Consider the following 21,237-nt stretch of genomic DNA (forward strand, 5'->3'; position numbering starts at 1 on the left):
TATTCATGATTCATGCTATCCACAAGTGTAAACTTTATTAGTTTTAAAATGAACAGAATGTAAAAGCCCTTACATCTATACATTATAGTTGGAGTGGAGGAGGTAGAAAAAAGAAAAGGGGGGAGACAAGCACTTCTGTAACAGAACATTCTACTGCTCCTGGTGCTACTGTACTTTATAAAAAAATTGTTTTAAAATGACACGCCTTGGTCCGTTTGTCAGCAGCCTCGTCCTCCTCCGTCCGTTAGTCAGCAGCCTCGTCCTCCTCGGACTCAGATTCTTCCTCTGCGTTCTTGAGCCACTCCACAAATGTTTTCATCTGTTCCAGGAACACACTCCTTCCTTTGGCAACGTGGGCCTCTGTGTACCACTTAAGAATGGCCTCCTTACTCAAAACATCCGCTTTGTAGAGCAGCACCGCGATCTTCTGGAAGGAGTTCATGAAGTGGATGTTGTCGTAGCAGTACTGCATCTTCACGAGCAGCAGGATCTCAGAAGCTCCCTGGGATGTGAAAGCCTTCAGCAAGGGGCTGTATTGCCAATCATGGTCTGCTCTGAGATGTTGTTCTTCTTCATCTCCTCCCTGGCTGAGGCAATGATGTCTTTGGAAGGGTCCCCGCATTCCATTTGTTCCTGGAGATCCTTCTGAAGCTCCTTACGGGACCCTATGGCCTGCTGGTTCCAGGCAAAGTCCGACAGCTCTTTGAGACCGGCGTCTGTGAAGTACTTAGAGAAATGCTCACAGCTCAGCTTGTTGGCAGGGAACAGCTCCAAAAGTCTGTTATCCATGCAGACCTTCCGGAGACTTCCTGCCACAGAGTTGATATCCTTCTCATGGATCCAGGATTTGAAAAGTTTCACAGCAATGGCTGCAGAGACACCTTCTTTGACGAGGTTCTCATTGTAGAGCCTGTTGAGGATAGAGGCTGAGATGTTGCCATTGGCCAGCAGGATGCCAGTCAACATGGCCAGCTTGTTGCGCTCAGACCAATCACCACATGCGCTGTTGAAATCCTCCGCTCTTTCCGGGTGAAAGTTCACATATTAAACGCACAAGTGGCGGGAGTTGTTGTCAAGTAGGATCTGATCGAAGTCACCACATTGAACAAAGGTAGCTACAACATTTTATTACCAAGTAGCGAGAGCTAGCTAACCATGTCACATGTGTCCGATTGCCAAATATATGCGGATGATGATTCATTTATATACCCATTTGATTCTTTGTAACTAGCTATTTACAATTTAACAGGGCTAGCTAGTTAGCTATAGCTAACTTGCATGCGTGTTGTTGTTCTACGACGTTGAGAAGTTCACATTGTAGCAAATAAACACTTCAACGGCGACTTGTAACTATTAATATTGATAGCTACTTACTAATGATGTCTGCTCGTCTTCTAAATGTTACCAGTGTCTCAACTTCATCAGCGGATAGCTAGCTATGAAGTTGGAAAGTGATATTTGGATTCGGTTATTGTAGCTAGTTAACGTTAGCTGTTAAAGGCACAGTCCTTCATTCGTGTTTCAGCCAAACTACAGCCCTGCCACTTGGTTTCCTATAGTTAGCGGTGTAAAATACTTTAAGTACCTCTTAAGTTGGGTTGTTTGGTTATTTATATTTGACACCTTTTACTCCACTACATTCCTTAAAAAATATTGTGCTTTTTACTTCATACATTTTCCCTGACACCCAAAAGTACTCGTTACATTTTGAATGTTTAGCAGGACGGGAAAATTGTCAAATTCACGCACTTATCAAGCAAACATCCCTGCTGCTACTGCCTCTGATCTGGAGGACTCACTAAACACAAATGCTTCGTTTGTAAATTATGTCTGAGTGTTGAACTGTGCCCCTGGCTATCCGTAAATTAAAAAACAAGAACACCGTGTCGTCTGGTTTGCTTAATATTAGACATTTTAAATGATTTTTACTTTTGATAAGTACATTTGATCAATTACATTTGATTTTGATATTTAAGTATATTTAAACCAAATACTCTGACTTTTACTCAAGTAGTATTTTACTGGGTGACTTATGAGTCATTTTCATTTAAGGTATCTTTACTTTTACTCTAGTATAAACATGTTGTACTTTCTCCACCACTGTAGTTAGTTCACAGGAATAGCCAGGGCTGGATACATGTAGGTAACTTTGTAAAAATGAGGGAGCTAGTTAGGTAACACTCAACTTCATAGATGGAGCTATGAACCTAACAAGTCCCAGTCTACATGAGATCAGAGTGATAGCTAGTTTGGCACATATTTTGAAGCTATAGCTACATTGTTTACAAAGACATTGTAACAACCTTATATTTTGGATTATGGTGGGGTAAGACCGTTCTACTAAACTCATGAGGCATTTCAAGAATCATTGGGCATTGAAATGAAGTGGCCTAAATATTGAATTTTATGAGGGTAGCTGGCTAGCAAGCTAACACAACAACCTTCACTGTCCACCCGACTGATGCCCAGGCAGCCACTGCGCTAGAAAGCTCACCATAGCTACATCAGCTACAGTTGAAGTCGGAAGTTTACATTCACTTAGGTTGGAGTCATTAAAACTCGTTTTTCAACCACTCCACAAATTTCTTGTTAACAAACTATAGTTTGGCAAGTCGGTTAGGACATCTACTTTGTGCATGACAAGTAATTTTTCCAACAATTGATACATACAGATTATTTCACTAATAATTCACTGTATCACAATTCCAGTGGGTCAGGAGTTTACATACACTAAGATGACTGTGCCTTTAAACAGCTTAGAAAATTCCAGAAAAGTGATGTCATGGCTTTAGAAGCTTCTGATAGGCTACTTGACATCATCTAAGTCAATTGGAGGTTTACCTGTGGATGTATTTCAAGGCCTACCTTCAAACTCAGTGCCCCTTTGCTTGAAGACATGGGAAAATCAAAAGTAATCAGCCAAGACCTCAGAAAAAATTGTAGACCTCCACAAGTCTGGTTCATCCTTGGGAGCAAATTCCAAATGCCTGAAGGTACCACGTTCACCTGTACAAACAATAGTATGCAAGTATAAACACCATGGGACCACGCAGCCTTCATACCGCTCAGGAAGGAGACGCGTTCTGTCTCCTAGAGATGAACGTATTTTGGTGCGAAAAGTACAAATCAATCAGAACAACAGCAAAGGACCTTGTGAAGATGCTAGAGGAAACGGGTACAAAAGTATCTATATTACACAGTAAAATGTGTCCTATATTGACAATCTGAAAGGCTGCTCATAATCTGAAACAGAAATAGAACTGTTTGACAATAATGACCATCGTTATGTTTGGAGGAATAAGGGGGAGGCTTTCAAGCCGAAGAACACCCTCCCAACCGTGAAGCACGGGGGTGGCAGCATTATGTTGTGGGGGTGCTTTGCTGCAGGAGGGACTGGTGCACTTCCCAAAATAGATGGCATCATGCGACAGGAAAGTGATGTGAATATATTGAAGCAACATCTCAAAACATCAGTCAGGAAGTTAAAGCTTGGTCGCAATGGGTCTTCCAAATGGACAATGACCCCAAGCATACTTCCAAAGTTGTGGCAAAATGGCTTAAGGACGACAAAGTCGAGGTATTGGGAGTGGCCATCACAAATCCCTGACCTCAATCATATAGAAAATTTGTGGGCAGAACTGAAAAAGTGTGTGCAAGCAAGGAGGCCTACAAACCTGATTCAGTTACACTAGCTCTGTCAGGAGGAATGGACCAAAATTCATCCAACTTATTGTGGGAAGCTTGTGGAACGCTACCTGAAACGTTTGACCCATGTTAAACAATTTAAAGTCAATGCTACCAAATACTAATTGAGTGTATGTAAACTTCTGACCCACTGGGAATGTGATGAAATAAATAAAAGCTGAAATCATTCTCTCTACTATTATTCTGACATTTCACATTCTTAAAATGAAGTGGTCATCCTAACTGACCTAAAACAGGGATTGTTTACGAGGATTAAATGTCATGAATTGTGAAAAACTGAGTTTAAATGTATTTGGCTAAGGTGTATGTAAACTTCCAACTTCAACAGTATAATCAAAGTGGCCAGATGACAGTGAATTATATCAATCAGAATGAAATAGGCCTGGCTATATAATATACATGCGTTTTAACTAATGTTTTTCTCCAAAGTGACTCACGGTTTTGGGTCCATTTTTTTTTATGGATGGCCATAGCGGTAATCAAACCCACGACCTGATGGTGCCAGCGCCATGCTCTACCAGCTGAACCAGTTGGAGCCTATTTGGTTGAATACACTAGAATTACTTCATTTTTCCAGAAGGAACATAAGTTTGTAGCAAATCAGATAAGATAAATATATAGATATAATACTAAATATATAGATATAATACTAAATATATTGATATAATACTAAATATAGAAACATTCACACGTGACAGATACAAATGCTTGCAAGGTGTGTAAAGTACTAATCGTTGGTCCATTGATGTCTCCTGTAGGACACATGGATGCTAAAAGGCGGAATAGCGGTCCGCCGAGGGGCGGGGCGTCCCAGGCCAAGCGTGGCAAAACTGCTGGGGATTGGGAAGACAGCCCGTCGATCTTCGAGGAGGAACTCGCCCTGTTCGAAGAAGCCGATATGGAGGCGGAGGAGAGGGAAGGACAGGCAGGGCATGACGTCATCCCTGTTGGTGAGAGGATGAGAGGAGAGCGCATGTTGATGTGCATTGTGCAGGCTTTAGTCTTACCAGGGATTCCTATTGTCTGGAATGACTGAAATGTTTAGGATTTCTGCCATTTGACTAGCCTGAAATCCAGAACCTGTTTAAAACCATCATTCCACTCCATGTAGGCCTACTACATGTTTAGCATGACAGGGAGTGGAATGATAACTCAACACACTGGTACCCAGGCTACCATTTGACATTGGTGGTGGAGAGTTTCATTCATTTTTCACCAACCTGCCTCTTTAACATCACACTGACTGACCAATCTCCTGTCTTCTACATGTGACCCTTGACCCGGTTGCAGGTGAGCTGTTCTCTGCTGACCTCAACCCCCGATGGCGTCGGCCGCAGGCCGCCCCTCTTAACCCGGACTCTGACACCCTGGTCTTCCAACAGATCGACCTCGACTACTATTTAGGTAAGCTATGTCACAGTCAACTTCAGTTGCAGTAAAGCTCAGGGATGAGGCTGGAGAAATGTAACCACTCTCAAGATCATAGAGGCTCAGTTGGTAGAGCATGGTGTTTGCAACGCCAGGGTTGTGGGTTCGATTCCCACGGTGGGCCAGTACGAGAAAAAATAAATAAAAAAATGTATGAAATGAATTGAAATGTATGTATGCATTCACTACTGTAAGTCGCTCTGGATAAGAGCGTCTGCTAAATGACTAAAATGTAAAAATGTAAAAAAAAAAATAGATGGATATATAAAGGCAATGCCTGACAGTCCATGGGACCAACATGTTAGTTTTCGTTGAAGCATATTTAGGCTGCTATAGACTTTTAAAGGTCACGACACCTACCTAAACTGTTTGATGGTCTGTTCAACAGGGGCTGCTGTGGCTGGCATGCCAGGTCAGTCTCAGGGGAATGTACCAATAATCCGCATGTTCGGGGTGACTGACAGCGGGAACAGTGTGTGCTGCCACGTGCACGGCTTTGCCCCCTATTTCTACATCCCTGCCCCCAATGGTGAGTTTTCTCTGGAAATGAATAATATAATATAATGATACACAACATTACTCTATATATCAGACCTATTAGTGTGAGCTAAGCGTTGCATGAACGTGTGAGATACGTGTTTTCTAGGCGTCACAGTAGTAATGTCGTGATCACTTTAAGAAGCAGAAGGTTACATTATTATTTAGCACTCAATCTGATGGCCAAACACAAACAACATGAAAATAAGGGCTATTGTCCACCGAGTCGGTGGAATGGAGTAACAATATCAAATTCATCCACCCCTTTTCTCTCTCACTTTCCCCTTCCCTTCCTCTCTCTGTCTCAGGGTTCACCAGCGATCACCTGAGTGAGTTCAAAAGGGAGCTTAACTCTGCTGTGCTGAAGGACATGCGCTCCAACAAGGACAACATGTCGGTCACTGTGCTGGCGGTGGACATCACACGCAAAGAAAGTAGGTATAGTGCCCATGTCTGGTCTAGTGGTGGGACTGCTGACTCCTGGATACACTTAGGGTGCGTTCCAATAGGCTAGGCTAGTGGTGGGACTGCTGACTCCTGGATACACTTAGGTTGCATTCCAGTAGTCATTTGAGGCAAAGGAAAGTTCAGAATGGTAACATGGACATTTTCTGGACAGGTAGCAAAGAAAAGAGCATTTGAATTGGTTGAATGAAGAAGTGAAGACGCTCTATCAGTCCTTAATGACCTCCTTTTACCAAGGATGCAGAGGAGTATCCTGTGTGTTAACAGTTGAGCTGTTGTTTTTGGTTGTGTGTGTGTGTGGTAGCTTGTAGTGCTGTGGTGTTGACTAGGCTGACAATGTAGTTGATAACTTCCTCCCCATCTCTCCTCCAGGTATGTATGGTTACCATGGGAAACGGATTGTGGACTTCCTGCGCATCACCATGGCAATGCCTCGTCTGATTGCCCCGGCGAAGAGGCTCCTGGAACAGGGATTTAAGTTTGGACCTTTCCCCATTCAGAGCTTCTCTTCCTACGAGGCTAACATCGACTTTGAGATCAGGTGTGTGTGTGTGAGAGAGAGAAGTAAAAAAAGAAGCAGTCCTGGTTTTCTCTTGACATTTTAACCCAGTTCATTCCCTAAACTGCCGGGCCTCGCTTACCCCCCTTACTGCCTCAACGAGCTGCCATTTAGACTGCAACACTCTGACAGTCTAATAAATACAGTTCCTATATGCCATCGAAAAAATGATCACTTGGTTGTGTTTATGATGGTCTTGAGTAACATTAGAATACAGAATGCATTTCATTTCAAAGAACACAATATCATTGTCATTAGTTTATGTTACTGTAGGTCGTCTGTAGCTGCGTGTTCACGTGTGGAGGGCATAAAACAGGGTTTATTCTTGTATAAAGTTTTATTTTGAAATAGTGTTAATCTTTACATTTTTGAGAGTTAATTCACAATGGTAAGTGTGTTGGACACCTCCGAATGTGCTCTTTCTGATACGGTATAGAAATCAAAACGTCTTACCTGCGTGTGACTCTAGGAGGATTTGAAAAAGTCACTTTATGGCGCTCAGTGAAACAAAATGGCGTGTCCTCCTGAAACTGCTTCTAACACAAATAAAATAGACTTATTTAGGATGAGTCAAGGAAGTAGTGTTGTGCAGGACTTTAAAAAGAGATGAACATGTTTTATTGATAAGCAGCCAAAATGACTTCCTCAGGGCTTCCAGTGTTAAACTATATAAACCAATTATTTAGACCTTTTAGGGAGAAATGTATTTCCAACCAAATTCACACAGTAAGCAGTTGTTTTTCATGAGAATGAACAAATTAATTTGTACACATGTTGATAAATGCGGTCCGCTGTCTCCCGTGGTGCTAGGTTTATGGTGGACAGTGATGTGGTGGGTTGCTGCTGGATTGAGCTGCCCAAAGGGAAGTACCGGGTGAGGGAGGAGAGGAAGGTGGGGGAGACGGACGCTCACTACCCAGGCAAGGTAAGAGAATAGAGACCTCTGGGCCTTTACACACCCAGGGGATGTTCCAGATTTACAATACCCCCCCTCCTCTCTCCTAGGTGTCTCTGTGTCAGTATGAGGTTGATGTGGGATGGACCCAGCTGATCAGTCACCCAGCGGAGGGAGAGTACCAGAGGATCGCTCCTCTCAGGGTTCTCAGCTTTGACATTGAGTGTGCTGGAAGAAAAGGTTTGTGCTCTGTACAGCATTGTACTGTACTTTATCGTACTGTACGGTGTTGTATTGTACTGTATGGTATTGTGCTGTATTGTACTGCATTTGACAACTGTGTATTTGTCTAATAATTGTGTACGGTAGTGATTACCAACCAGCATCAGGGTTCTAAACCAGCGCTATACCACCCATACTCAGTTATTCAGTGTCAGGGTTCTAAACCAGCACTATACCACCACATACTCAGTTATTCAGTGTCAGGGTTCTAAACCAGCACTATACCACCACATACTCAGTTATTCAGTGTCAGGGTTCTAAACCAGCACTATACCACCACATACTCAGTTATTCAGTGTCAGGGTTCTAAACCAGCACTATACCACCACATACTCAGTTATTCAGTGTCAGGGTTCTAAACCAGCACTATACCACCCATACTCAGTTATTCAGTGTCAGGGATCTAAACCAGCACTATACCACCCATACTCAGTTATTCAGTGTCAGGGTTCTAAACCAGCACTATACCACCCATACTCAGTTATTCAGTGTCAGGGTTCTAAACCAGCACTATACCACCACATACTCAGTTATTCAGTGTCAGGGTTCTAAACCAGCACTATACCACCACATACTCAGTTATTCAGTGTCAGGGTTCTAAACCAGCACTATACCACCACATACTCAGTTATTCAGTGTCAGGGTTCTAAACCAGCACTATACCACCACATACTCAGGTATTCAGTGTCAGGGTTCTAAACCAGCACTATACCACCCATACTCAGTTATTCAGTGTCAGGGTTCTAAACCAGCACTATACCACCACATACTCAGTTATTCAGTGTCAGGGTTCTAAACCAGCACTATACCACCACATACTCAGTTATTCAGTGTCAGGGTTCTAAACCAGCACTATACCACCACATACTCAGTTATTCAGTGTCAGTGTTCTAAACCAGCACTATACCACCACATACTCAGTTATTCAGTGTCAGGGTTCTAAACCAGCACTATACCACCACATACTCAGGTATTCAGTGTCAGAGGAGGTCAATATGGGCACGTCCAGGTTTATATCACTAGTCTTGATTACATAATGAGTATTCTAGTTATTTGGGATATAAAGTGATTTGTAGATCAGTGATTCTGCGCAGTCTGACTGCAGTTATTGTGCAGATTGTGCTGTACTCTGGTGTCTCATTGTCATGTGATGTTGTCTAATTATGCCATTGTGGTTTTCATGTATAATGCCAAGAGACACTGTCATCTTCATTTTATGTTAGGAGGGAGTTTTCTTATCTCTGATTGTGTGTCTGTGGACTGGAGAGACTGTATTTACTGGCTTGTCCTCTGGCTCCTGTCAGCAGAGACATGTATTTAGAGAGTTGGGACTTTGAGGTTTCTGCATTATGATGCATTTACATGACTCTACAACATTTTATACAGCCATGTTAACTCTTCATTTACATGACTCTACAACATTCTATACAGCCATGTTAGATCTTCATTTACATGACAATACAACATTCTATACAGCCATGTTAACTCTTCATTTACATGACACTACAACATTCTATATAGCCATGTTAACTCTTCATTTACATGACACTACAACATTCTATACAGCCATGTTAGATCTTCATTTACATGACAATACAACATTCTATACAGCCATGTTAACTCTTCATTTACATGACACTACAACATTCTATATAGCCATGTTAACTCTTCATTTACATGACTCTACAACATTCTATACAGCCATGTTAGATCTTCATTTACATGACACTACAACATTCTATGACAGCCATGTTAGATCTTCATTTACATGACACTACAACATTCTATGACAGCCATGTTAACTCTTCATTTACATGACTCTACAACATTCTATACAGCCATGTTAACTCTTCATTTACATGACTCTACAACATTCTATACAGCCATGTTAGATCTTCATTTACATGACACTACAACATTCTATATAGCCATGTTAACTCTTCATTTACATGACTCTACAACATTCTATACAGCCATGTTAACTCTTCATTTACATGACACTACAACATTCTATATAGCCATGTTAACTCTTCATTTACATGACTCTACAACATTCTATGACAGCCATGTTAGATCTTCATTTACATGACACTACAACATTCTATGACAGCCATGTTAGATCTTCATTTACATGACACTACAACATTCTATGACAGCCATGTTAGCTCCCCGTTAACATGACATGAGGAATATTTAGACTTTTCTATGTAACTGAATGTCTAGGATCAGAACAGTATTCTCTATTCTAAAGGTTGGTCAGACTCTCTTGTCTTCTTCTAGGGATATTTCCAGAGGCAGAGAAAGACCCAGTGATCCAGATAGCCTCCATGGTGCAGCGACAGGGAGAGAAGGAACCCTTCATCCGCACTGTCTTCACCCTCCAGTCCTGCTCCAGCATCGTGGGCTCCCAGGTCCTGTGCTTTACTAAAGAGAGCCAGTTACTACAGGTAACATAAACATACACACTTGTGTGGAGTTGAGCTTGGCTGCTTTAAGACCAGTAGCAGTGGAGGTTTCCCCCCTGATTGGCTCTTTGTATTCCCCATGCAGAGCTGGGCTGAGTTTGTGAGGACAGTGGATGCAGACATCATCACTGGCTACAACATCCAGAACTTTGACCTTCCCTACCTGCTGAACAGAGCAGCTACCCTGAAGGTCAGTACAGACAGACTGGCCATGGTTCTATGGAAACTTCTGGAATCAGAACGTCCAGATTCTAAGTCTAACCTGCCAGACCAATGTCTGTTGATGCAGTATTTGTTGTATATTGCCTTGTTGTATGTGGACCTGTCAGTCTAACAGCTGGAGCTGTACCTGGCTGTCAGTCTAACAGCTGGAGCTGTACATGGCTGTCAGTCTAACAGCTGGAGCTGTACCTGCCTGTCAGTCTAACAGCTGGAGCTGTACCTGCCTGTCAGTCTAACAGCTGGAGCTGTACCTGCCTGTCAGTCTAACAGCTGGAGCTGTACCTGCCTGTCAGTCTAACAGCTGGAGCTGTACCTGCCTGTCAGTCTAACAGCTGGAGCTGTACCTGCCTGTCAGTCTAACAGCTGGAGCTGTACCTGCCTGTCAGTCTAACAGCTGGAGCTGTACCTGGCTGTTATAAGATACTAGAGATGTGACTGTTATTTGTATTTATTAGGGACAAGGCAGCAGCTACTCTTCCTGGGGTCCAAACACATTAAACCACTTACATTTACATATAAAACAAAATATAAAACAGTACATCATATAACATTATTACACCACTACTTATCAACAATACAAAATGTACAATACAGAATGTATAATACCACCATTCAACAATATTACAATGTATGCGCATGTCTTCACAGTCCCCGATGTATTTCTACCTGCTTTTTAAATCTGATTCTACTGCTGCATCAGTTACCTGATGTGGAATAGAGTTCCATGTAGTCATGGCTCTATGTAGTACTGTGCGCCTCCCATAGTCTGTTTTGGACTTGGGGACTGTGAAGAGACCTCTGGTGGCATGTCTTGTGAGGTATGAATGGGTGTCCAAGCTTTGTACGAGTATTTTAAACAGACACCTCTGTACATTCAGCATGTCAACACTTATTACAAAAACAAGTAGTGATGAAGTCAATCTCTCTTCCTCTTTGTGAGCCATGAGAGATTGACATGCATGTCATTAATGTTAGCTCTCTGTGTACATCCAAGGGCCAGCCGTGCTGCCCTGTTCTGAGCCAATTGCAATTTTCATACGTCCTTTTTTGTGGCACCTGACCACACGACTGAACAGTAGTCCAGGTGCGACAAAACTAGGGCCTGTAGGACCTGTCTTGTTGATGGTGTTGTTAAGGCAGAGCAGCACTTCATTATGGACAGACTTCTCCCCATCTTAGCTACTGTTGTATCAATATGTTTTGACCATGACAGTTTACAATCCAGGGTTCCTCCAAGCAGTTTAGTCTCAACTTTCTCATTACCACATTCATTACGAGGTGTGGTTTAGGGTTTAGTGAATGGTTAGTCCCAAATACAATGCTTGTAGTTAAATATTTAGGACTAACTTCTTCCTTGCCACCCATTCTGAAACTACCTGCAGCTCTTAGTTAAGTGTTGCAGTCATTTCAGTTGCTGTAGTATCTGACGTGTGTAGTGTTGAGTCATTTACTCAGAGCCAGCGGCATGTCGTTAGTAAAGATTGAAAAGGGTAAGGGGCCTAAACAGCTGCCCTATAAGAAACTAGAGATCCCCAAAACAGCAATGATTTTGGTCCGACCCAAAAAACAACTCGCACACAAACCTTTGACACTAAGAAATGCATTTGTGAATTAGGCCCCCAAAATAATAATTGGAAAATTCACGAAAATGTTGTTTTTATAAACAATGACCTTTAAAAGGCTGATGGAGTAGCGTGGCTGTCTCTCCTACCTGCCCACGTCCACCCTCTATTAAAGTAATGGAAAGAGACATCTGGAGTGATCTCTGTGTCTCTGTGTCTCTGTGTCTCTGTGTCTCTGTGCCTCTGTGCCTCTGTGCCTCTGTGCCTCTATCTCTTGCTCTTTGGGGTTTTAAGCTGGATCTGTAAAGCACTCTGACTACTGATGATGTATAACGCGCTTTATAAAATGCATTTGATTGATTGATATGTCTGATTCCAGGTCAATCTGTTCCCCTACCTGGGCAGAGTACAGGGCATCAAGTCAGTCCTGAGAGACTCCAGCTTCCAGAGCAAACAGATGGGCCGCAGAGAGAACAAGATCCTTAACATGGAGGGACGAGTTCAGTTTGACCTGCTCCAGGTAACTGGCAGGCCGCTGACCTTTGACCTTATGTATAGGAAAAGATACCATCCAGTGTTGGAACCCAGAACCATATGTTGCGTGCTGGCTAGCTACTAGATCAGCTAGGTTCTGGGAGTAGAGGTTTTCAACTGTAGACCAACGTAGCAGACAAGATAGAGTCAGTATTGTGAGTGTTCTGTCTGACTGACCCTGGACCATAGTTAGACTCATCATGGATTCATGTTTTTGTGTGGACATTGCATTGAGGGCTTCCACCAAGTAGTCAACTGGGTGGGGATTCCTATGGACAGACTCCATAATGGAACACATACAAAGATGAGTCCTGTAACTCTATGCCCTGGACCTGTCCATGTGGGTTCTTCAGGTGCTGCTGAGGGACTACAAACGGACTGTTCTGTTCTAAGGGTTCTGTTCTAACTGACAGTTCTGTTGTTCTGACTGGCTGTTCTGTAGGACTGACTGTTCTGTTGTTCTGAGGGTTCTGACTGACTTTTCCTGAGTGTTCTGTCTGACTGACCCTGGATCTGTCCATGTGGGTCCTTCAGGTGCTGCTGAGGGACTACAAACTGCGCTCGTACACACTCAACGCCGTCAGCTTCCACTTCCTGCAAGAACAGAAAGAGGATGTTCAGCATTCTATCATCACAGATCTGCAGGTACATCTCTCTCTCTGCTCTCTCTCTGCTCTCTCTCTGCTCTCTCTCTGCTCTCTCTCTGCTCTCTCTGCTCTCTCTGCTCTCTCTCTGCTCTCTCTCTGCTCTCTCTCTGCTCTCTCTCTGCTCTCTCTCTCTGCTCTCTCTCTCTGCTCTCTCTCTCTGCTCTCTCTCTGCTCTCTCTCTCCTGCTCTCTCTCTCTGCTCTCTCTCTCTGCTCTCTCTCTCTGCTCTCTTCTCTCTGCTCTCTCTCTCTGCTCTCTCTCTCTGCTCTCCGCTCTCCTCTCTGCTCTCGCTCTCTCTCTGCTCTCGCTCTCGCTCTCTCTCTGCTCTCGCTCTCTCTCTGCTCTCGCTCTCTCTCTGCTCTCGCTCTCTCTCTGCTCTCGCTCTCTCTCTGCTCTCGCTCTCTCTCTGCTCTCGCTCTCTCTCTGCTCTCGCTCTCTCTCTGCTCTCGCTCTCTCTCTGCTCTCGCTCTCTGCTCTCGCTCTCTGCTCTCGCTCTCTGCTCGCTCTCTGCTCGCGCTCTCTGCTCTCGCTCTCTGCTCGCTCTCTGCTCGCTCTCTGCTCGCTCTCTGCTCGCTCTCTGCTCGCTCTCTGCTCGCTCTCTGCTCGCTCTCTCTCGCTCTCTCTCGCTCTCTCCTCTCTGCTCTCTCTCGCTCTCTGCTCTCTCTCCTCTCTGCTCTCTCTCGCTCTCTGCTCTCTCTCGCTCTCTGCTCTCTCTCGCTCTCTGCTCTCTCTCGCTCTCTGCTCTCTCTCGCTCTCTGCTCTCTCTCGCTCTCTGCTCTCTGCTCTCTCTCGCTCTCTGCTCTCTCTCTCTGCTCTCTCTCTCTCTCTTCTCTCTTTCTGCTCTCTTTCTGCTCTCTCTCTTCTCTCTTCTCTCTGCTCTCTCTCTTCTCTCTGCTCTCTCTGCTCTCTCTGCTCTCTCTGCTCTCTCTGCTCTCTCTGCTCTCTCTCTCTCTGCTCTCTTTCTGCTCTCTTTCTGCTCTCTTTCTGCTCTCTCTGCTCTCTCTGCTCTCTCTGCTCTCTCTGCTCTCTCTGCTCTCTCTGCTCTCTCTGCTCTCTCTGCTCTCTCTGCTCTCTCTGCTCTCTCTCTCTCTGCTCTCTCTCTCTGCTCTCTTTCTCTTCTCTCACTCCATTACTCACTCAAGTGGAGGCCTATTAGTACCCTGACTTTCCCCCAGATACTGACAGCGTCTCATTCATGTTTTCTCTCTTTCCCTCCCTGTCGTCCTTCTATCCCAGAATGGTAATGAGCAGACGCGGAGGCGCCTGGCGGTGTACTGTCTGAAGGATGCCTACCTGCCCCTGCGTCTGCTGCAGAAGCTGATGTGTGTGATCAACTACATGGAGATGGCCAGAGTCACCGGGGTTCCCCTCACCTACCTGCTCTCCAGAGGCCAGCAGATCAAAGTGGTGTCCCAGCTACTGCGGCAGGTGAGACACACACACACACACACTCTTTCTCTCAATACACATTCCTAGAACACACGTTCTCACCTAAATGTTTGGGACCGAGAAAATGATGTAATCTGTGTGTGTGTTAGGCAATGAAACAGGGGCTGGTCATGCCAGTGGTGAAGCCTGAGGGAGGTGAAGACTACACTGGAGCTACAGTCATTGAGCCAGAGAAAGGGTGAGTAACACTGCTCTGAAGACTACTGGAGTTAGTCATTGAGACAGACAGGGTGAGTAACACTGCTCTGAAGACTACTGGAGTTAGTCATTGAGACAGAGACAGGGTGAGTAACACTGCTCTGAAGACTACTGGAGTTAGTCATTGAGACAGACAGGGTGAGTAACACTGCTCTGAAGACTACTGGAGTTACAGTCATTGAGACAGAGACAGGGTGAGTAACACTGCTCTGAAGACTACTGGAGTTAGTCATTGAGACAGAGACAGGGTGAGTAACACTGCTCTGAAGACTACTGGAGTTACAGTCATTGAGCCAGAGAAAGGGTGAGTAACACTGCTCTGAAGACTACTGGAGTTACAGTCATTGAGACAGACAGGGTGAGTAACACTGCTCTGAAGACTACTGGAGTTACAGTCATTGAGCCAGAGAAAGGGTGAGTAACACTGCTCTGAAGACTACTGGAGTTACAGTCATTGAGACAGACAGGGTGAGTAACACTGCTCTGAAGACTACTGGAGTTAGTCATTGAGACAGACAGGGTGAGTAACACTGCTCTGAAGACTACTGGAGTTACAGTCATTGAGACAGAGACAGGGTGAGTAACACTGCTCTGAAGACTACTGGAGCTACAGTCATTGAGACAGAGACAGGGTGAGTAACACTGCTCTGAAGACTACTGGAGTTACAGTCATTGAGCCAGAGAAAGGGTGAGTAACACTGCTCTGAAGACTACTGGAGTTACAGTCATTGAGACAGACAGGGTGAGTAACACTGCTCTGAAGACTACTGGAGTTACAGTCATTGAGCCAGAGAAAGGGTGAGTAACACTGCTCTGAAGACTACTGGAGTTACAGTCATTGAGACAGACAGGGTGAGTAACACTGCTCTGAAGACTACTGGAGTTAGTCATTGAGACAGACAGGGTGAGTAACACTGCTCTGAAGACTACTGGAGTTACAGTCATTGAGACAGAGACAGGGTGAGTAACACTGCTCTGAAGACTACTGGAGCTACAGTCATTGAGACAGAGACAGGGTGAGTAACACTGCTCTGAAGACTACTGGAGTTACAGTCATTGAGACAGAGACAGGGTGAGTAACACTGCTCTGAAGACTACTGGAGTTAGTCATTGAGACAGAGACAGGGTGAGTAACACTGCTCTGAAGACTACTGGAGTTAGTCATTGAGACAGACAGGGTGAGTAACACTGCTCTGAAGACTACTGGAGTTACAGTCATTGAGACAGACAGGGTGAGTAACACTGCTCTGAAGACTACTGGAGTTACAGTCATTGAGACAGACAGGGTGAGTTACACTGCTCTGAAGACTACTGGAGTTAGTCATTGAGACAGAGACAGGGTGAGTAACACTGCTCTGAAGACTACTGGAGTTAGTCATTGAGACAGACAGGGTGAGTTACACTGCTCTGAAGACTACTGGAGTTACAGTCATTGAGACAGACAGGGTGAGTAACACTGCTCTGAAGACTACTGGAGTTAGTCATTGAGACACAGACAGGGTGAGTAACACTGCTCTGAAGACTACTGGAGTTAGTCATTGAGACAGACAGGGTGAGTAACACTGCTCTGAAGACTACTGGAGTTACAGTCATTGAGACAGACAGGGTGAGTAACACTGCTCTGAAGACTACTGGAGTTACAGTCATTGAGACAGACAGGGTGAGTTACACTGCTCTGAAGACTACTGGAGTTAGTCATTGAGACAGAGACAGGGTGAGTAACACTGCTCTGAAGACTACTGGAGTTAGTCATTGAGACAGACAGGGTGAGTTACACTGCTCTGAAGACTACTGGAGTTACAGTCATTGAGACAGACAGGGTGAGTAACACTGCTCTGAAGACTACTGGAGTTAGTCATTGAGACACAGACAGGGTGAGTAACACTGCTCTGAAGACTACTGGAGTTAGTCATTGAGACAGACAGGGTGAGTAACACTGCTCTGAAGACTACTGGAGTTACAGTCATTGAGACAGAGACAGGGTGAGTAACACTGCTCTGAAGACTACTGGAGTTACAGTCATTGAGACAGAGACAGGGTGAGTAACACTGCTCTGAAGACTACTGGAGTTAGTCATTGAGACACAGACAGGGTGAGTAACACTGCTCTGAAGACTACTGGAGTTAGTCATTGAGACAGACAGGGTGAGTAACACTGCTCTGAAGACTACTGGAGTTAGTCATTGAGACAGACAGGGTGAGTAACACTGCTCTGAAGACTACTGGAGTTACAGTCATTGAGACAGAGACAGGGTGAGTAACACTGCTCTGAAGACTACTGGAGTTACAGTCATTGAGACAGACAGGGTGAGTAACACTGCTCTGTGTTTTAGGGTGTGTTCTGGCATGGTTTTAACTTGTGATTTTAGCTTGAATGTTTTGTTTGTATATTAATGTAATCTAATATTGATTTGATTTTTATTTGACAGTTCAATAAATATCCACACAGTACATACATGCTGTCAGCGATAACACAGTAAAGTCAATTACTTATTTCCATTGTGGTCCCTTTATGTATTTCACTGTCTATTACTGCTATGTGGGTAAAAACATCAACTTGAACTTATCTGTCTCTCTCTGGGTTCTCCAGATACTACAGCGTTCCCATCGCCACCCTGGATTTCTCCTCCCTGTATCCCTCCATCATGATGGCCCACAACCTCTGCTACACCACCCTGCTTCAGAAGGGCTCAGCAGAGAAGCTGGGGTGAGAGTCACTCTTGTGTCGTTTCACTAACCAGGGCTCTCCAACCCTGTTCCTGGAGAGCTAACCTCCTGTAGGGTTTAACTCCAACCCTGTTCCTGGAGAGCTAACCTCCTGTAGGTTTTAACTCCAACCCTGTTCCTGGAGAGATACCGTCCTGTAGGTTTTAACTCCAACCCTGTTCCTGGAGAGTTACCCTCCTGTAGGGTTTAACTCCAACCCTGTTCCTGGAGAGATACCCTCCTGTAGGGTTTAACTCCAACCCTGTTCCTGGAGAGCTAACCTCCTGTAGGGTTTAACTCCAACCCTGTTCCTGGAGAGAAACCCTCCTGTAGGGTTTAACTCCAACCCTGTTCCTGGAGAGCTAACCTCCTGTAGGGTTTAACTCCAACCCTGTTCCTGGAGAGTTACCCTCCTGTAGGGTTTAACTCCAACCCTGTTCCTGGAGAGCTAACCTCCTGTAGGTTTTAACTCCAACCCTGTTCCTGGAGAGTTACCCTCCTGTAGGGTTTAACTCCAACCCTGTTCCTGGAGAGAAACCCTCCTGTAGGGTTTAACTCCAACCCTGTTCCTGGAGAGAAACCCTCCTGTAGGGTTTAACTCCAACCCTGTTCCTGGAGAGCTAACCTCCTGTAGGGTTTAACTCCAACCCTGTTCCTGGAGAAAAACCCTCCTGTAGGGTTTAACTCCAACCCTGTTCCTGGAGAGAAACCCTCCTGTAGGGTTTAACTCCAACCCTGTTCCTGGAGAGCTAACCTCCTGTAGGGTTTAACTCCAACCCTGTTCCTGGAGAGAAACCCTCCTGTAGGGTTTAACTCCAACCCTGTTCCTGGAGAGAAACCCTCCTGTAGGGTTTAACTCCAACCCTGTTCTTGGAGAGTAACCCTCCTGTAGGTTTTAACTCCAACCCTGTTCCTGGAGAGCTACCCTCCTGTAGGGTTTAACTCCAACCCTGTTCCTGGAGAGAAACCCTCCTGTAGGTTTTAACTCCAACCCTGTTCCTGGAGAGCTAACCTCCTGTAGGGTTTAACTCCAAGCCTGTTCCTGGAGAGAGACCCTCCTGTAGGTTTTAACTCCAACCCTGTTCCTGGAGAGAAACCCTCCTGTAGGTTTTAACTCCAACCCTGTTCCTGGAGAGCTAACCTCCTGTAGGGTTTAACTCCAACCCTGTTCCTGGAGAGAAACCCTCCTGTAGGTTTTAACTCCAAGCCTGTTCCTGGAGAGAGACCCTCCTGTAGGTTTTAACTCCAACCCTGTTCCTGGAGAGAAACCCTCCTGTAGGTTTTAACTCCAACCCTGTTCCTGGAGAGATACCCTCCTGTAGGTTTTCATTCCAACTCTAATCTAGCTACGACAGGGCTCTGCAACAGGTGGCTGTGAAAACCTCAGCCAGTTTTTTGACTGCATCCTTGATTGGTCAACCTAGGTTGATTTTGTGAGTGACATGGATGTCTTGTCTCCTTAGTCTGACCCCAGAGGACTTCATCAAGACTCCCACAGGAGACCTGTTTGTTAAGAGCTCGGTGAGGAAGGGACTTCTGCCTGATATCCTGGAGGACCTGCTCTCTGCCAGAAAGAAGTAAGCACTGACCCAGAGTCAGCTGAAACGAGGGTTTATGCACATCTCCTAGGTTTCTAAATCTGATCTAGGATCAGTAACACTGCTATAGAGTATATGAGGGCTGTCTTTATCCAGACTATTCCTCTTATCATTTTGGGTTTGTTTGCGTCTTTGTGTTTCCTGTCTTGATTGAACCGTTTCTGTTTGTAACTTAGTGTGTAATTGCTTGCTGGTCTTGAGATGCAGGGCTCCCTTGCCAAATAGACTTGTTTCTCTAGGGGACTCCCTGCTTAAATAAAGGTTACATAAATATAATGGCCAAAAGATGGCTTGGGGAAGACAGGTGGTTCTTGTATATTTCTGGCATTTTACGTGTGCTCTTAACCCATTTCACTCTCACAAAAGATAATTCAACTCTTGTGCCGTCAAATGACCAAAGCTGAGTTGTGTATGAGCCAATTCATCCTGGACACAAGTCAGCCCGTGCCGACCTTACCCAAACAGTGAATGAACAGTGCTTACAAATGAAAGTTGTTGTGGTTGTTATGATTTCTGACCCCCTTGCGATGTCTTCAGGGCCAAAGCGGAGCTGAAAAAGGAAACGGATCCTTTCAAGAAACAGGTCCTTGACGGCCGACAGCTCGCTCTGAAAATCAGCGCCAACTCCGTCTATGGTTTTACAGGGGCTCAGGTGGGCAAGCTGCCCTGCCTTGAGATTTCACAGGTGAGCACCCTGCCCAGTTTCCTCAAGCACAGTGTCTCAAAGTGGAAACTGGGACAAGGACCCCAGGCCAGTGGAGCTGTAGGCATCCAGACAATGTCCTGTTTGTATTTACCTACCCAGCCAACACCATGTCTTAAAACCTGTTGGGGATACGGGGTAGCAATGAACCCTGAGACGGGATTGCTAGCAAGGCTGGAAATTCAAAACATCAAAAATCTAATCATTTCAATTTCTCAATCAACTATTTTACACCATTTAAAAGATAAACATCTCCTTAATCTAACCACATTGTTCGATTTTCAAAGAGGCTTTACGGCAAAAGCATAAAGTTAGATTATGTTAGGACAGTACATAGCCACAAAAGTACAAACATCCATTTTCAATTCAAGGTCAGGCGTCACCAAAAGCAGAAACCAGCTAAAATTATGCACCAACCTTTGACAATCTGCATCAGATGACACTCCTAGGACATTATGTTATACAATACATGCATTTTTTGTTCCATCAAGTTCATATTTATATCCAAAAACAGCATTTTACAGTAGCGGTGAAATTCAGATTTTTTTCTTCTCTGAAATGCTTCCGGTGAACAACGTTACAATTTACAAAATTACTATTCGAAAACATTGGTAAATTATAATATTGTCATTCAAATAATTATAGTTTAACATTTCGTAAATGCTACTGTATTGCCAGATTTCAAAATAACTTTACTGGGAAATCACAAGTTCCAATAAAACGGGTGCTGTACTAAGAACAATAGGCTAGGCTATATAGGTTAGCATCATCTTGTAACCATGTAATATCAATAATACTATTGTCAATAATCCCTTACCTTTGATTATCTTCATCCATTGGCACTTCCAGGAATCCCAGGACCACAACAAATGTGGTTTCTTTTGACAAAGTTCATAATTGATGTCCAAATAACTCCAAGTTGTTCCATGTTGTTAGCGCTTCGGTGGCTACTAAAAAGTAGCGCGGGGGGGTGTGAAGTCACGCCGAAAAGTTACTTCTTTTTTTTTAATAATCTATTTACGTTTGTTCAAACATGTCAAACGTTGTTTAGCATCAATCTTTAGAGCCATTTTTAACGTGAAACATCAGTAATGTTTCAACCCGACCTCTCCTGTGTCTAGAAAAACGTTTTTGAAAAATGTTTCGCGTCTCATGATTGCGCAGGTGCAGGGAATAATGGAAGTGACGACATCCGAGGGACGTCAACTTCCCTGCATTCTAATTTGGTCTCTGTTAATCATAGACACTTCAAACAACTTTATAAAGATCGCTGACATCTAGTGG

The 21,237-nt window shown here is 44.3% G+C and overlaps 1 protein-coding gene and 1 pseudogene across 2 annotated transcripts in view; one reads left to right on the plus strand and one right to left on the minus strand.

The window, feature by feature from the left end:
* Window positions 1-1,006, minus strand: LOC115207660 (basic leucine zipper and W2 domain-containing protein 1-A pseudogene; annotated as a pseudogene).
* LOC115207651 (DNA polymerase delta catalytic subunit) overlaps window positions 946-21,237 on the plus strand; it is a 34,501-nt gene continuing 14,209 nt past the window's right edge. The window contains exons 1-17 of one of the 2 annotated variants that reach the window (XM_029774968.1): window positions 946-1,111; window positions 4,464-4,655; window positions 4,996-5,109; window positions 5,522-5,662; window positions 5,979-6,104; window positions 6,508-6,676; window positions 7,505-7,619; window positions 7,700-7,829; window positions 10,152-10,318; window positions 10,422-10,526; window positions 12,500-12,640; window positions 13,189-13,299; window positions 14,537-14,728; window positions 14,839-14,927; window positions 17,537-17,653; window positions 19,116-19,229; window positions 19,788-19,935. In XM_029774968.1, coding sequence (XP_029630828.1) covers window positions 4,469-4,655; window positions 4,996-5,109; window positions 5,522-5,662; window positions 5,979-6,104; window positions 6,508-6,676; window positions 7,505-7,619; window positions 7,700-7,829; window positions 10,152-10,318; window positions 10,422-10,526; window positions 12,500-12,640; window positions 13,189-13,299; window positions 14,537-14,728; window positions 14,839-14,927; window positions 17,537-17,653; window positions 19,116-19,229; window positions 19,788-19,935 — 2,166 coding nt within the window. In that variant the 5' untranslated portion in view covers window positions 946-1,111; window positions 4,464-4,468. Of the gene's footprint in view, window positions 1,112-4,463; window positions 4,656-4,995; window positions 5,110-5,521; window positions 5,663-5,978; window positions 6,105-6,507; window positions 6,677-7,504; window positions 7,620-7,699; window positions 7,830-10,151; window positions 10,319-10,421; window positions 10,527-12,499; window positions 12,641-13,188; window positions 13,300-14,536; window positions 14,729-14,838; window positions 14,928-17,536; window positions 17,654-19,115; window positions 19,230-19,787; window positions 19,936-21,237 lie in introns of those variants that run through there. The other variant, XM_029774959.1, reaches the window with a different exon arrangement.

Source organism: Salmo trutta, chromosome 1 (assembly GCF_901001165.1).
Source record: "Salmo trutta chromosome 1, fSalTru1.1, whole genome shotgun sequence".
Lineage (NCBI taxonomy): Eukaryota > Metazoa > Chordata > Actinopteri > Salmoniformes > Salmonidae > Salmo > Salmo trutta.